Source organism: Ovis canadensis, chromosome X (genome assembly GCF_042477335.2).
Source record: "Ovis canadensis isolate MfBH-ARS-UI-01 breed Bighorn chromosome X, ARS-UI_OviCan_v2, whole genome shotgun sequence".
NCBI lineage: Eukaryota > Metazoa > Chordata > Mammalia > Artiodactyla > Bovidae > Ovis > Ovis canadensis.
The window spans coordinates 130,839,631-130,852,697 of record NC_091727.1 but is presented as its reverse complement, the minus strand read 5'-3'; the positions used below and the strand labels follow the sequence as shown (position 1 = coordinate 130,852,697).

The 13,067-nt window shown below is 37.3% G+C and overlaps 1 protein-coding gene across 1 annotated transcript in view; it reads left to right on the top strand.

Annotated features, from left to right (window-relative positions):
• Positions 1 to 13,067, top strand: part of RNF128 (ring finger protein 128) — a 63,174-nt gene that overhangs the window by 18,794 nt on the left and 31,313 nt on the right. Inside the window, exon 2 of the mRNA XM_070292165.1 lies at positions 11,483 to 11,730. Within this exon, the coding sequence (XP_070148266.1) occupies positions 11,483 to 11,730 (248 nt within the window). The remainder of the gene's footprint in view (positions 1 to 11,482; positions 11,731 to 13,067) is intronic.

The window sequence follows — 13,067 nt, the reverse complement described above, 5'->3', positions numbered from 1 at the left end:
CTGTGCAGAGTCAAGGATTGGCATTGTTCTAGCTAGAGTGACTGGACCACTGTCTTGAAACTCCTTGGCCATAACATCAGTCAAGTTATAACCAAACTTCAGCCAATGTTTCTAGAAGTATGGGTCACAGACTACATGCAATCAATGAACCCACAGAACTTGTTAAACTGCAGTTTCCCGAGCCTCACCCCAGACATACTGAATTAGGGAATGGGGCCCAGGAATTTCAATGTTTTAACAAGTTTCCTAGGTAATCTCATGCATGTTAAAGTTTGAGGATCATTGATCTAGTCCCATAGTTTTCAAAATATGATCTCGGAGCACTGTTCCCTGTGATTCTTTCAGGGAACCATGAGGTCAAAACTGTTTTCATAATACCATGTAGACATTATTTGCAGAATTCACTGTGTTGACATTTACACGGATGGTTTAAAAGCAGTGATGGGTAAAAGCTGCTGGCACCTTAGCACCAATTAAGACAGAAGCAGCAAACTATATTGTATACGTTCTATGCATTTGCAGTAAAAAGCAAATGCCAGTTTCACTTAGGACTGTTCTTGATGTAACAGTAAGAATAATTAATTTTTTTGAATCTCTACACAACTTTTTTTTTTTTTACCTGTTCTGTGTGGTGACAATGGGAAGTAGTTGCAAAGCACTCATATGACTGAGTTGTGAGCCAAACTAGTTGTTGTCTCCAAACAACTGCTTTTTAATTTGAAAGAACTACGGACAAACAATAGTTATGTAGCCTTTTGTCAAAAATGAGCTAAATGAATCTGTCCTTTGTATGCCAAGTCGCTTCAGTCATGTCCAGCTCTTCGTGACCCTATGGATTGTAGCCTGCCAGGCTCCTCTGCCCATGGGATTCTTCAGGCAAGAGTACTGGAGTGCTTAGCCACACCCTCCTCCAGGGGATATTCCTGACCCAGGGATCAAACCTGTGGCTCTTGCAGCTCCTGCATTGCAGGAGATTCTTTACCACCGCTGAGCCCCCAGGGAAGCCCTTTCAAAGAAAACAAATGACAACATTTGCTGCTAATGATAAAATTCAAGTGTTCAAGCAAAAATTAGGATTTTGGAAAACTTTTACCTACCACATGACCTGACAGTTTCTAAAACTTAGACTTTTCCAGTGAAAACTGTAGCAATATTAACAACCATGATTTTTTTTTATATTATATAATCTTGAAATGAGTCATCATTTTAAAAATCTGCATAATTCAGTGAATCAGTATTCTCCAGATGACCAATGCATGGTATCACAAAACCATGCATAGATAAAGGATCCATTCAATATATTAGATCAATTGATTTTCATTTAGCTAAGTAGAAAGAATTGATTGATAGGATTTCAAATTCTCCCTTGCACCTAATATTTAAGAAACTACCACTTATTGAGTTTTGTTGTAACATAAAAGAAGAATATGTACAATTATTTGAAAATGCTATTAAAACACTCTTCAATCTTCTGATTACATATTTGTGTGAGTACAGATTTACCTTCATATATTTCAACCAGAAAAACAGTTAGGTCTAATGCAGAAGCAGGTATGAAGATCCAGCTGTCTTCTATTGTCTGACATTAAAGAGGTTTGCACAAATGAAAATGCCATCATGACATTTTTTGGAAAAATAGTTATTTTTAATAAAAATGTTAATTACATTAATATATATTTATAGCTGTTACATATGAATGAATAAATATTTCTAAAATTCCTGTTAATTTCTAATATGGTTTATATGAATAGAAATAATCTACATAAACAAAAGTTCTTTGGAGAGTTTAAAGGAATCCTAAATCCATAAATTTAGGGAAATGTTGATCTAGCCCTTGGGTTCTTAACAATGTGCTAAACATTACCACTTGTGGAAATCAGAATAGGCCTGGCAGGACTAGGTTTTTTAAATAAGAATCCTAAAAATTGTTTACCTGTGAATATGGTATCAAAAAATTATGCATCTGTGACATTTTGAACAGTATTGTTTCTAATTTTCTAGTGCCTTTAATATGCTATTTCCTGAAAGTTCCAGCTGCCTGAAAATTTTTGGTGCCATAGCAAATCTGTCACCTAATCTCTAAAGTATTATTACCTTCGAAATCTTACAGCAGAAGTACTTGGGGATACAGGGCAGAAAGAAAGTCAACTTATTGAACTACCCATGGCTGTGTGCCTCTGTTTCACTTGTTGGCTTAAAAGAATGATAATAATAAAAGATGATTTTGGTCATCTTCACTGCCACCACCCTTCCCTCAAAAAGATGATTTGTAACAGTGCAAAAAGTTAAGAACCATGGCTTTAACCAACAGGCAACCTGTACTAAAAGCTGTTTCATATTCTGCAATAGACTAGAATTTGCCTAAAGGCTAGTTAGGAGTGTCCGTCTGTCCTAAGTCACTTCAGTCATGACCGACTCTTTGTGACCCTATGGATTATAGCCCACCAGGCTGCTCTGTCCATGGGATTCTCCAGGCAAGAATACTGGAGTGGGTTGCCGTGCCCTCCTCCAGGGGATCTTCCTGATCGAGGGAGGAAACCAGTGCCTCCCTGCATTCCTGCAAGAACTTCTGCAGTTCCTGCATTTCAGGTGAATTCTTTACCTCTAAGCCACCAGGAAAGCCCCATAACACATTTAAGGGATGTGCAGTACTGGTTTGTCTGGTTCCCAGTAAACCACAAACATATATTTCCAGATACTTTTAAGAAAGCACTTGTATATTTGTTTGTTGAGGTGCAATGAAAAAAACTATTTTTTTTTAATTGAGAGCTGCTATAAAGCAGTCAATTGAAGAAACTAAATTTGGTTTGTTGGTAACTGGTAGTAACCAGAAGCGAGCAAAAAACAAGTTGTCACAAAACAGGAATTTGCGTAATTGGCTTAAAAGTTTAGATAATTTTTTTTTTTTTACTCATTTAAAAAAAATTCCACTTAGGACTGCTTGGTTTGGGGAGCCTTGGTATCCCTCTTTGAAGTACATTGACCTTCCCCAGTTGTCCAAAGAGTTTGGGCTATAGGGAAGGAAACTGGGAAACTGAGCCTTTAAAAGCTACTTGGTGAGGACTTCCCTGGTGGTGCAGTGGTTGAGACTGTGCTTCCACTGCAAGGGTCCAGGTTCAAGGCCTGGGTCGTGAACTAAGGTCCCAAATGCCATGGTGGTGTGGGCCAAAAAAAAGGCTACTGTGGACAAATGAATATTCAAGAGGTTCACTTGAATTGGTTCCAGATTTTCTAAAGGAGGAAATGTTTGTTAGAAAATTATGTTGAAATTCACCACACCTAGATCTTGTTCATTCCATATACAAGCGAATTCAGGAGCGTTGACCCCACTGTATCATCAGAATGAATGTGAGCTTAGTTTTTTAAGAGTTCTTAGTTTTAGTTTTTTGGCTTTCAGTTGCCCTTATTATTTATAAGTCACTCATTGTGAAGATTTCTTTTCTAATATTAACAGTGAAAAACTTGTTGAAAGAGATATTAGAACAGCTTTCCTCAGCTCCTTGTATTTTGTATTTGAATGCCAAGATGCTGTAAGTATGTCATCATTATGCTTAGGATATTTCATATTTTATAAAATATTTTAGAGTTCATTTTACATTTTGACACGTTAATATTAAAGTGTGTGAGGAAAAGATCCTGAAGCACAGAGCTCACTACATAGTTTGCATTTGACAAATAATTTATTCAATGAGTTTGTCTGTGTTCACAAATAAATAAGATTAGACCCAGACCATAATATCATTGGAGATATTGGAGAAGAAAATGACAACCCACTCCAGTATTCTTGCCTGGAGAATCCCATGGACAGAGGAGCCTGGTGGGTTACAGTCCATGGAGTCACAAAGAGTTGGATACGACTAAGGCAAATAAAGCAAGCATAATATCATTGGGCTTCCCTAGTGGTGCACGGGTAAAGAATCCTGTCAATGCAGGAGATGTGGGTTCAATCCCTGGGTTGGGAAGATCCCCTGGAGAAGGGAATAGCTACCCACTCCAGTGTTCTTGCCTGGGAGATCCCATGGACAGAGGAGCCTTGCAGGCTACAGTCCATGGGGCCACAAAAGCGTCAAACATGACTTAATGACTAAACAACAACAATAATTTTGTTAGTTTTTTGAAAGAAATGAATGTGATTGGTCACCAGCAGGATCCTAGTGTCAAATTTCTATATATTATGAATAATAACTATGAAGTGTTTTTTGCCAGTAGTGATGAGGATGCTAATTGAATGATGTTTTAATTGAATGATATTCAGTAACAGTAGTAAGAGTTGCTGCAGCCTATTTTATTACGTTTGTTCCCAAGATAAGCACATGCCAAAACCTTTATTCATTGTTTTTTTTTTCCTCAAACTTTAAACTTTTTATTTTGTGTTGGTGTGTGGCCAGTTAACACTAGAAGTAAAGGATGCACCTGCAAGTATTAGAGACTTGGGTTTGAGATGCTGGTTCGATCCCTAAGTTGGGAAGATTCCTTGGAGGAGGAAATGGCAACCTACTCCAGTATTCTTGCCTGGAAAATTCCATGGACAGAGGAGCTTAGCAGGCTAAAGTCCATGGAGCCACAAAGAGTCGGACATGACTGAGCACACACACACATATAGCCAGTTAACAATGTTATGGTAGTTTTAGGTGAACAGCGAAGGGACTCAGCCATACATATACATGTATCCATTATTCATTGGTGAACATTTGAGATTAGAGTCTAAATTTCCTCTTATGCTAAATTATCATCTATTCCTAATCTGTCTCTTCTCCCAAAATACCATAGATAGCAGAGTTAAAATGTGACAAACTTGAGCCACATCATATTATTAATGGTTTTTAAGTGGAAAGTTCAAGGATTCCCTATAGAATTGAGTAACTGCTACATTTTGTCTATCAAGATAATTGTCAAAGTTCTGCTGGAACCCGGAACGTGTATTTAAGCAACAAGGGTTCAGATTGGCTATTCTTGACCATTAAATTGTCGACTATAAGAATTGTAAACATGACAGCTTTTCCTTTTTGCTTTTCAACTTTGAAAATTTATCAGAGACAAAGCATTAAAATTTATAAATAAGTCCATGAAACAAAGTGCAGATTTAGAGAGATTTAAATCCTGAAATGACAGCTGTTCTGTGATCATCAGGGTTTATGCCATTAACGTTTGTTCTCCAATTAATGATCAGTTTTCTTCATATGACACTTTTAGTCTATTAAAGATTTTCCTTTTGGCAGGGAAGAGGTGCTATGATTTTTGGAAAAACAATGAAATTAATACATAGCTGGTTTGAAAATTCCATAAAGGTAGCAGGAGAAAGTTGTCTTATTCCTTTGCCAGAATTTATTTTAGAAGTTTTCATACAGCCCTGTCTACTTCAGGCAAAAGCTGCAACCCAGTGGTGTGGTTCCCACTTCAAAGTTATTTTTTGCCACATTATACTTCTTCCCTCCCTCAAACTCTAGGCCATTTCTGGTTTCCAATTTTTAAATAAAGAGTTCTACTAAGTTCAGAAATTTCAAAACAAGTATAGTTTGTTATATTACAAATTACTGAACATTGAAAGAAAATAGTCTTTTTTATGTAGGAAGCAATTCTACTAACCCAGGATCAGTTCAGAATGCAGTTTGGAAATTATTGTTTTCTACTACTGACCATGAAAATGGATACGTACAATTCATTTTTCAGGCTTAGTTCATAGTCCTAATGGTGAAAGGCTAATATACAGGAGACATCTGCAAATGCCTAGAGGGCAAGGACTATATTTTATTCCTTTTTGTGGCCCCAAGGCCTAGCATAGTGTCTGTCATGTGTGTAAATACTTAATGAGTTTTGAGGTGTTATCTTGTGTATAAGTGATCCACAAGAAGATTAACTGAACCATAGCCTTGATCTTTTTAACACTATGTTGTAATTAGCTGAGCTGTGCAACCCATATTTGGCTTCCTAGGCTTGGTCCTTTCCAAAGGAGATAGTTGTTATAGCAAAGTTGTTGGATAGAAAAGTGGAACGCTTGACAACTTGTTTAAGAATATGTATTAGTGCACTAACATTGGTTTTAAATATCAACTGTAAGAATGGTTTAAGGAAATAACAATAATATTAAAGATCGTGGTAAAAATATTTGCATGATTGTACTACTATGAGAGAATAAACTGATTTGCAAAATTCTACAGCATAAGGAACAGATTCAGTGATATAGGCTATATAATAATGACTAACTTTTTATACAGAATATGCTGTGTGAGACTTTAAAAAATCACTTACAAAGTTATTAATTTTAATTTGAGAGGTTTGGAATCAGCTGACGCATAATAACAGCCTCCTATATCTCCAATATTTTAAAGAAAGAAGAAAGCTTAAGGGAGAAAAAGACTTGGTATGCCTGCTGTGGCAAGACACACACAGACTCATTCATACGCCCCAGTCAGAAAAAGGTGTTTTTTTTCTTTTCCACAAAAAGAAGTCTGACTGTTCTTCTTTGAAGTTTTGGGGTACATATTCTTTGAGTTTTAACAGAGTAGCAAGTAGGAAAACAAATTTAACTTGGCTGTACATGAACTTTGACTGACTTTTTAAAGTAAGTATGAAAAAGTGACAAGAATAAGCAAAGTATTAATAGTTTTGTTATAATTGTATTCTACATGTATTTCGGTTTTGACTCTATAATGTCCAGTGGTGCACTGGAGTTTTCTGACTCAGCCAATTGTACCCATATTTTCCTAACTCCACATTTTTATGGCCATTGTTGTTTGTTGTTTAGTCAGTAAGTCACATCTGATTCTTTTGTGACCCCATGGGCCATAGCCCATCAAGTTCCTCTGTCCATGGGATTTCCCAGGCAAGAATACTGGAGTAGATTGTCATTTCCTTCTCCAGGGGATCTTCTTGACCCAGGGATTGAACCCGCGTCTTCTGCTTGGCAGGCAGATTCCTTACCACTGGAGCCACCAGGGAAGGCACTTATATAGCCACGGGAGTAATATTTATGACATGGAAATTGGCACACCCTACAAATCAAGGCTTTTTCCATCTCCCTTAAGAGCCAGTCATTAAATCTTACCACTCCCTCCTCCAATGTACCTATTTAATTTTCATTTTTTACTGTCAAATAATAGCTTTAGGTTTCACTGAAGATAGAGAACTGATGTAGAATGATGGTGAAGAGCAGAGGCACTGAAGCCAAACTGCCTGGGTTCAGATACCAGTTCTGCATGTATTAGCTTGTGTTATCCTAGGCAAGTTAGTCAGTCTTATCTCTAATGGGATAATAGCAATGCCTACCTTGTAGGGTTGATATAAGGATTAAATATGTTAATGCAGGTAAAACACTTAGAATAAAGTCTAGTTTATAGATCTTATCTGGCAACTTTAATTGTCCAGAAAGCAGCCAGGATTCAGGAAGTTAACAAAAATATCACTGAGCAACCAATCTAAATATCAGAGGGTACTTGCCCCAAACCCCTCAAGTTCTCTCTGGAAGCCTGTTTTACACTTTGCTTAGATCCAAGCTTGATTGACTTTTCAGAGCTGACAGTAGATTAGAGGTATAAAATTAGAAAGAGTAAAAAAGACAAGGTCTCTCCCCCCAAAAAATTACCCAAAGTGAGAGCTCATAAATGAGTCAGACTGGATGATCTCTAAGGTTGATTCTAGCTCCCCAAATCTGGAATTTGCTGGAAAATCATAACAGTTTAGGGACAAATAACCTAACTACTATATTAAATAATGGTTTTCAAAGATGATCCACTATCAATAGTAAATCATAATTAGTGTATCCTAGTTAGGAAAGTAGGGCAGTATGGATGGCTTTTTAAAATGTCCATTCAAAATTGTTGAAATTAAGTATTTGTATGAAACTTTTTTGTTAAACTTGGGAATTTGGCTTATATGGAATACCTAATTCCCTGACAATACTAGATAAAGGAGAGTGTTGCTATAGTTAACTAAAAGACAGAGGGAGTATGGCATGCCAATTGAAATGCAGAAGAAAATGAAGTACTAGCTAAAAGTTAAAACCCAAGGGACAGGGGAACAAAGAGGAAATATTTACATTCTCACTTGGAACTTGTGGGGGAGGAATAGCATAGAAGACAACATTTGAACTGAGAGGTAAGTAATACATAGGCAGAAAAGGGAGGAGGAGTGTCAGCAGATGTAGGACATTTTAGGCTGAGAGAACAGAATGAACAAAAGGAAAGTTATGAAAAGTGAAAGATACTAGCTGATCCTATGTGACTGGAGGGATCCAAGTGTTTATGAGATATGGTTGTAGTGGAGATACATCAAACTGGAAAAGTTGGTGTGGGACCAAATCATATAAGGCTTTAAATACTAGGCCAAGAAGTCAAAAATTTAATGAGTTATAAGGTGCCGCTAAAGCTTTTTGAGCAGGGAAGAGTCATGATCCAACTACATAATGGCAGAAGTCAACCAGGAAGGTAAACACTGGTGAAACTTTAAGGGAAGGGGGAAATTTGGAGTTAAGAGTGACCAGTTAGGTTACTAAAGTAGTTCAGTCAAAGAAATTATGAGGGCCTGTTATATAGGCAACAGGAACAGAATGGAGGTTCTGAAAATGAGAGATGCTAAGGAGGTTTTATCTATTGCACACATGCATGCTCAGTTGTTAAGTCGTTTCTGACTCTTTGGGACCCTGTGGACTGTAGGCTGCCAGGCTCCTGTGTCTATGGGATTTCCCAGGCAAGAATACTGGAGTCGGTTGCCATTTCCTCCTCCAGGGGATCTTCCTGACCCAGGGGTCGAACCTGTGGCTCCTGCCTCGTCTGCTGCATTGCAGGCTAATTCTTGACCACTGAGCCACACAGGAAGCCCGTATTATCTATTGGGCTGGCAAAAATGTTAATTTGGGTTTTTCCGTATGATGTTCTGGAAAAACCGAAGGGAACTTTTTAGCCAACCCAATACATGACTGACTAGGTTAGCAGGGGGTATTCAAATGTGATTCTGATGTCACTAAACCTGGTGACCAGTGGGTTGTGATGCCATTAACTAACCAGGAACAGTGGAGGGGGAGCAGTTTTTAAATAGTCGCAAGGGTATAGAAACTAGGGGATGTATAATAATGCTTAGAAATAGGACTTTTATATGATTAGAAAGCTGATTCAATAGATAGTTGTACTACATATAGCATATATGAATATGAATTGGGGTGATTGAAGCACAGCATTGTTCCTTATGTGTGGACAATGTACATTTCTTGACTGTCCTCATTTTTTAATCTCCATTTGACCACAAAGGCCAGTATATTCCTGAGCATCCACCCCTGCCACCCACCCCATATCTTCTAAAAGAATGAAAATGTACTTCTATTAGTAAAAAAACATTTAGAAAGACACATCTGTGATTTAAAAAGAAGTCTTTAGAAATATCATATATTCCTAAACCTCGTTTTTAGAATGATCTATACAAATATTATACATTTTACAGTATCAGAAGTGAATGCTATAGTTAATCAAAACTTTATAACCAGAAGCTTTCCTGACAGATAGCTTGTAGAGAAAAGCTAAAAAATTACAAAATAGAATTGAAATAATTTCTGTGCTTTTAGTGCCAAGGCTAGAAACTTAAAGCTCCTAAATAAAGAGAGAAATCAGCCTCTCTCTTGCAAAATAGCCAGTTATTTAGGACCATTTGCATTATATACTGATAGAGGAAAGAGACACAACAGAAGACATTTTAGCCTCCTTCACTTCCTGCTGCTTTTGAAATTTTATTTATATAAGTGAGGAGAAAGTGAGTCTTCAGTGTTACCAAACTGAGTAATGGCAAATGAGTCAGCAGTAATAAAAAAGGGTTTAACTGAATGGCTATCCTGTGATAAAATAATGTCTTTTGGAACTTCAAGGATCTCTAATACCCTATGAATATATTTTTTGAGTTAGTATCTTCAAGTGAGGGGAAAATCTTGATCTTTCGTAGACTTTGGCCACTGGGGGCCATAAATTGAGGAGATTATTTAGGTAATAATTCTGTTATAGACATTGCCATTTGAGGTTTGTACTCTTGATTTGATCATTGAAAGTGTGAATAGTAAAGAACTCTAATCTTTTCCTAAACATTACCGGTCTCAGGTCATTTAAACTAGAAGGAATACAAACCATGATAAGCATTGGACTGGTAAGAGTAACATTCTCACACCATTGGGAAAGATTGGGAAAGATAATATCTGTCCTTTATTTTTATCACAAGGTTTATAAAGTTGGTAAAGCGGGAGATGTTACAGAGATTTAGCCTTTTAGACTAAGACTTATAGACTATTACACTAAGTAAAAAGTTCAGTCTAATTTCAGACTTGACTTTAGTTGGAGTTGAATGGAAACACATTTCTATCAATTGTACATGTTACATTCATTGCTAACCTGATTGCTGCTGCTGCTGCTGCTAAGTCGCTTCAGGCGTGTCTGACTCTGTGCGACCCTAGATGGCAGCCTACCAGGCTCCTCCATCCCTGGGATTCTCCAGGCAAGAACACTGGAGTGGGTTGCCATTTCCTTCTCCAATGCGTGAAAGTGAAGTCACTCAGTCATGTCCCACTCTTAGCGACCCCATGGACTGCAGCCTACCAGGCTCCTCCATCCATGGGATTTTCCAGGCAAGAGTGCTGGAGCAGGTTGCCATTGCCTTCTCCAGCTAACCTGATTATGTCTATACAAAACCTTAGGGCACCTTGGACAAATTTTATATTGCTTTTGAGGATATAGAAAAATGGCACATGGACATATATATATATATATATATATATATATATATATACACACACACACATGTATATACTATATGTACTATATGTGTGTGTGTGTGTGTGTATGTATAGGTTGTCCATTTGGGCTGTACTCATTATCACAAATTATTAATCCTGATATATATATATATCCTTATACATTTTATTTTTCTTTATTTTTTTGACTGTGTTGCATATGGGATGTGGAATCTTAGTTCCCCAACCAGGAATCAAACCCATGCCCCCAGAAGTGGAAGTGTGGAGTCTTAACCACCGGATCTCAAGGGAAGTCCCTTCCTTATACATTTTAGTAGCAGGCTCATGAGATAGTCTATCACTTTATAAATTCAGAAATATACAGTTAAATTTTTCATTTTTCCCGTATCTCACATTGTCTAGGAGAATTCTGTGCTATCCAGGTGACTACTTTAAGAAAACCTTCATGTAAGAGGCAAATTGGGCTCCAAACCCAATACTTTTGAATTGTATGTAGCAAACCTGAGAAGGGGGGAGGTATTTATTATATATCAATATCATGGCTTCCTTACTAAACTCTGAGTTCCTTAAGGTCAGTAACCAAGTCTCAGTATGCTTATATTCCCTGTAACTTACGTATACATATGTGCCCAGTAAATGTTAATTGAATGAAGGATTGTCCTTCCTTTGTCTCATTGAGTGTCCATTGGATTTTTATACTAAGGAAAATTTTATACTTTAGCTTTACCAAACTAAAACTGAATTCCTTTTCTTTTACAGGTGCAGGAGACATTGTTGCAATCATGATTGGCAATCTGAAAGGCACCAAAATTCTGCAATCTATTCAAAAAGGCATACAAGTAACAATGGTCATTGAAGTAGGGAAAAAACATGGTCCTTGGGTGAATCACTATTCGATTTTTTTTGTTTCCGTGTCCTTTTTCATTATTACGGCAGCAACTGTGGGCTATTTTATCTTTTATTCTGCTCGAAGATTACGGAATGCAAGAGCTCAAAGCAGAAAGCAGGTTTGTAATGATCCTTTCTTCCAGTTTAAAAATATTTTACTGTTTTAATTGTAGATTCAGTGTCATGCATTTTAATATGCTTCCCTTGCTAGACAATGATCCATGCGTGTATTTTGTGAAAACTGGTAGTTTTTAAAAGTATGTCAGCATCTGTACTCTCAGATCTTTTATTTTCTGAAACTGGTCTAAGGCCTTAATCCTACTGGGTTAAATCTTCTAATACTTTATTAGAGAGCACAGCAAACATTTAAGTATATATGGGTATAAATACATATGTTCTTTTGCACATTTTTCTAAATGACAAAAGCATTTCATATGCAATATAGAAAATTTAGAAACTAGAAAGTACAAGGTGGTGGTTTAGTCACTAAGTCGTGTCCCATTCTTGCGACCCCATGGACTGAAGCCTGCCAGGCTCCTCTGTCTATCCATGGAATTCTCCAGGCAAGGAGAATTCTGGATCCAATCCAATCCATTCAATCTCCAATCCAATACTGGAGTGGGTTGCCATTACCTTCTCCTATGTGCCTATGCATGTGTTCATTTTCATTTGGGGGCTGGGCTGGGAAGAGAGACTAGGCTGAATATTATGAGTAGGCAAATTTAAAGATCTAACTGTGTATAATATAGTGCTTGATTCCAAACAGAGTGACAGAGTCATAATTTCTCCCATATATTAACAACTGGTGTATAAACAAGTACAGATATAGAAATAATAGAACAAAAATACTGAAGTATCATTGAACAGGGAAGTACCTGTTTGTCTAATGTTGATCCTACTACCTTTAAACTGCCCCTCATCCCTCTGATATCCTCAGTTCTCTTCCTTACTCAGCTTAACTGCCATAGCCATTCCCATGCATGTATCTTCGGTTTCCTTGGCCCTTCTCTCTCTTTGTTATACTTGCTGTCAAAACCCAATCCTGATTACATCCTACTTCCCACCTATTCTGTGCCTGTTCTTTGCTTAGCTGAAGTAGCAGAAAAACATTAGCATCTCTACAACTGGCTAATCTCACTTTAAATTTGTAACTACAAACTCAGAGTGAGTTTGCTTAATGCTGCTCAACAATCATACCATCTTTTCTTAGCCATTTCTTCTTCTTTCATAGATGACTAATCATACACATTCCTTTCTCTTCACATCTCTAGTACTTACCCCCAGTTTTACTCTCAACATGTACTTTGGGTCTTATTCCACTGAGAAAATTGAAGTAATCAAGAGTACTTCCACAAGCGTCTACCACATTTCTGCATCTGTGTCTATACCCGCTTTCCTCTGCTTTGTCTTCTGTTACTGTAGACACCCAAACATACTAGTAATTGCTTCCATTTTC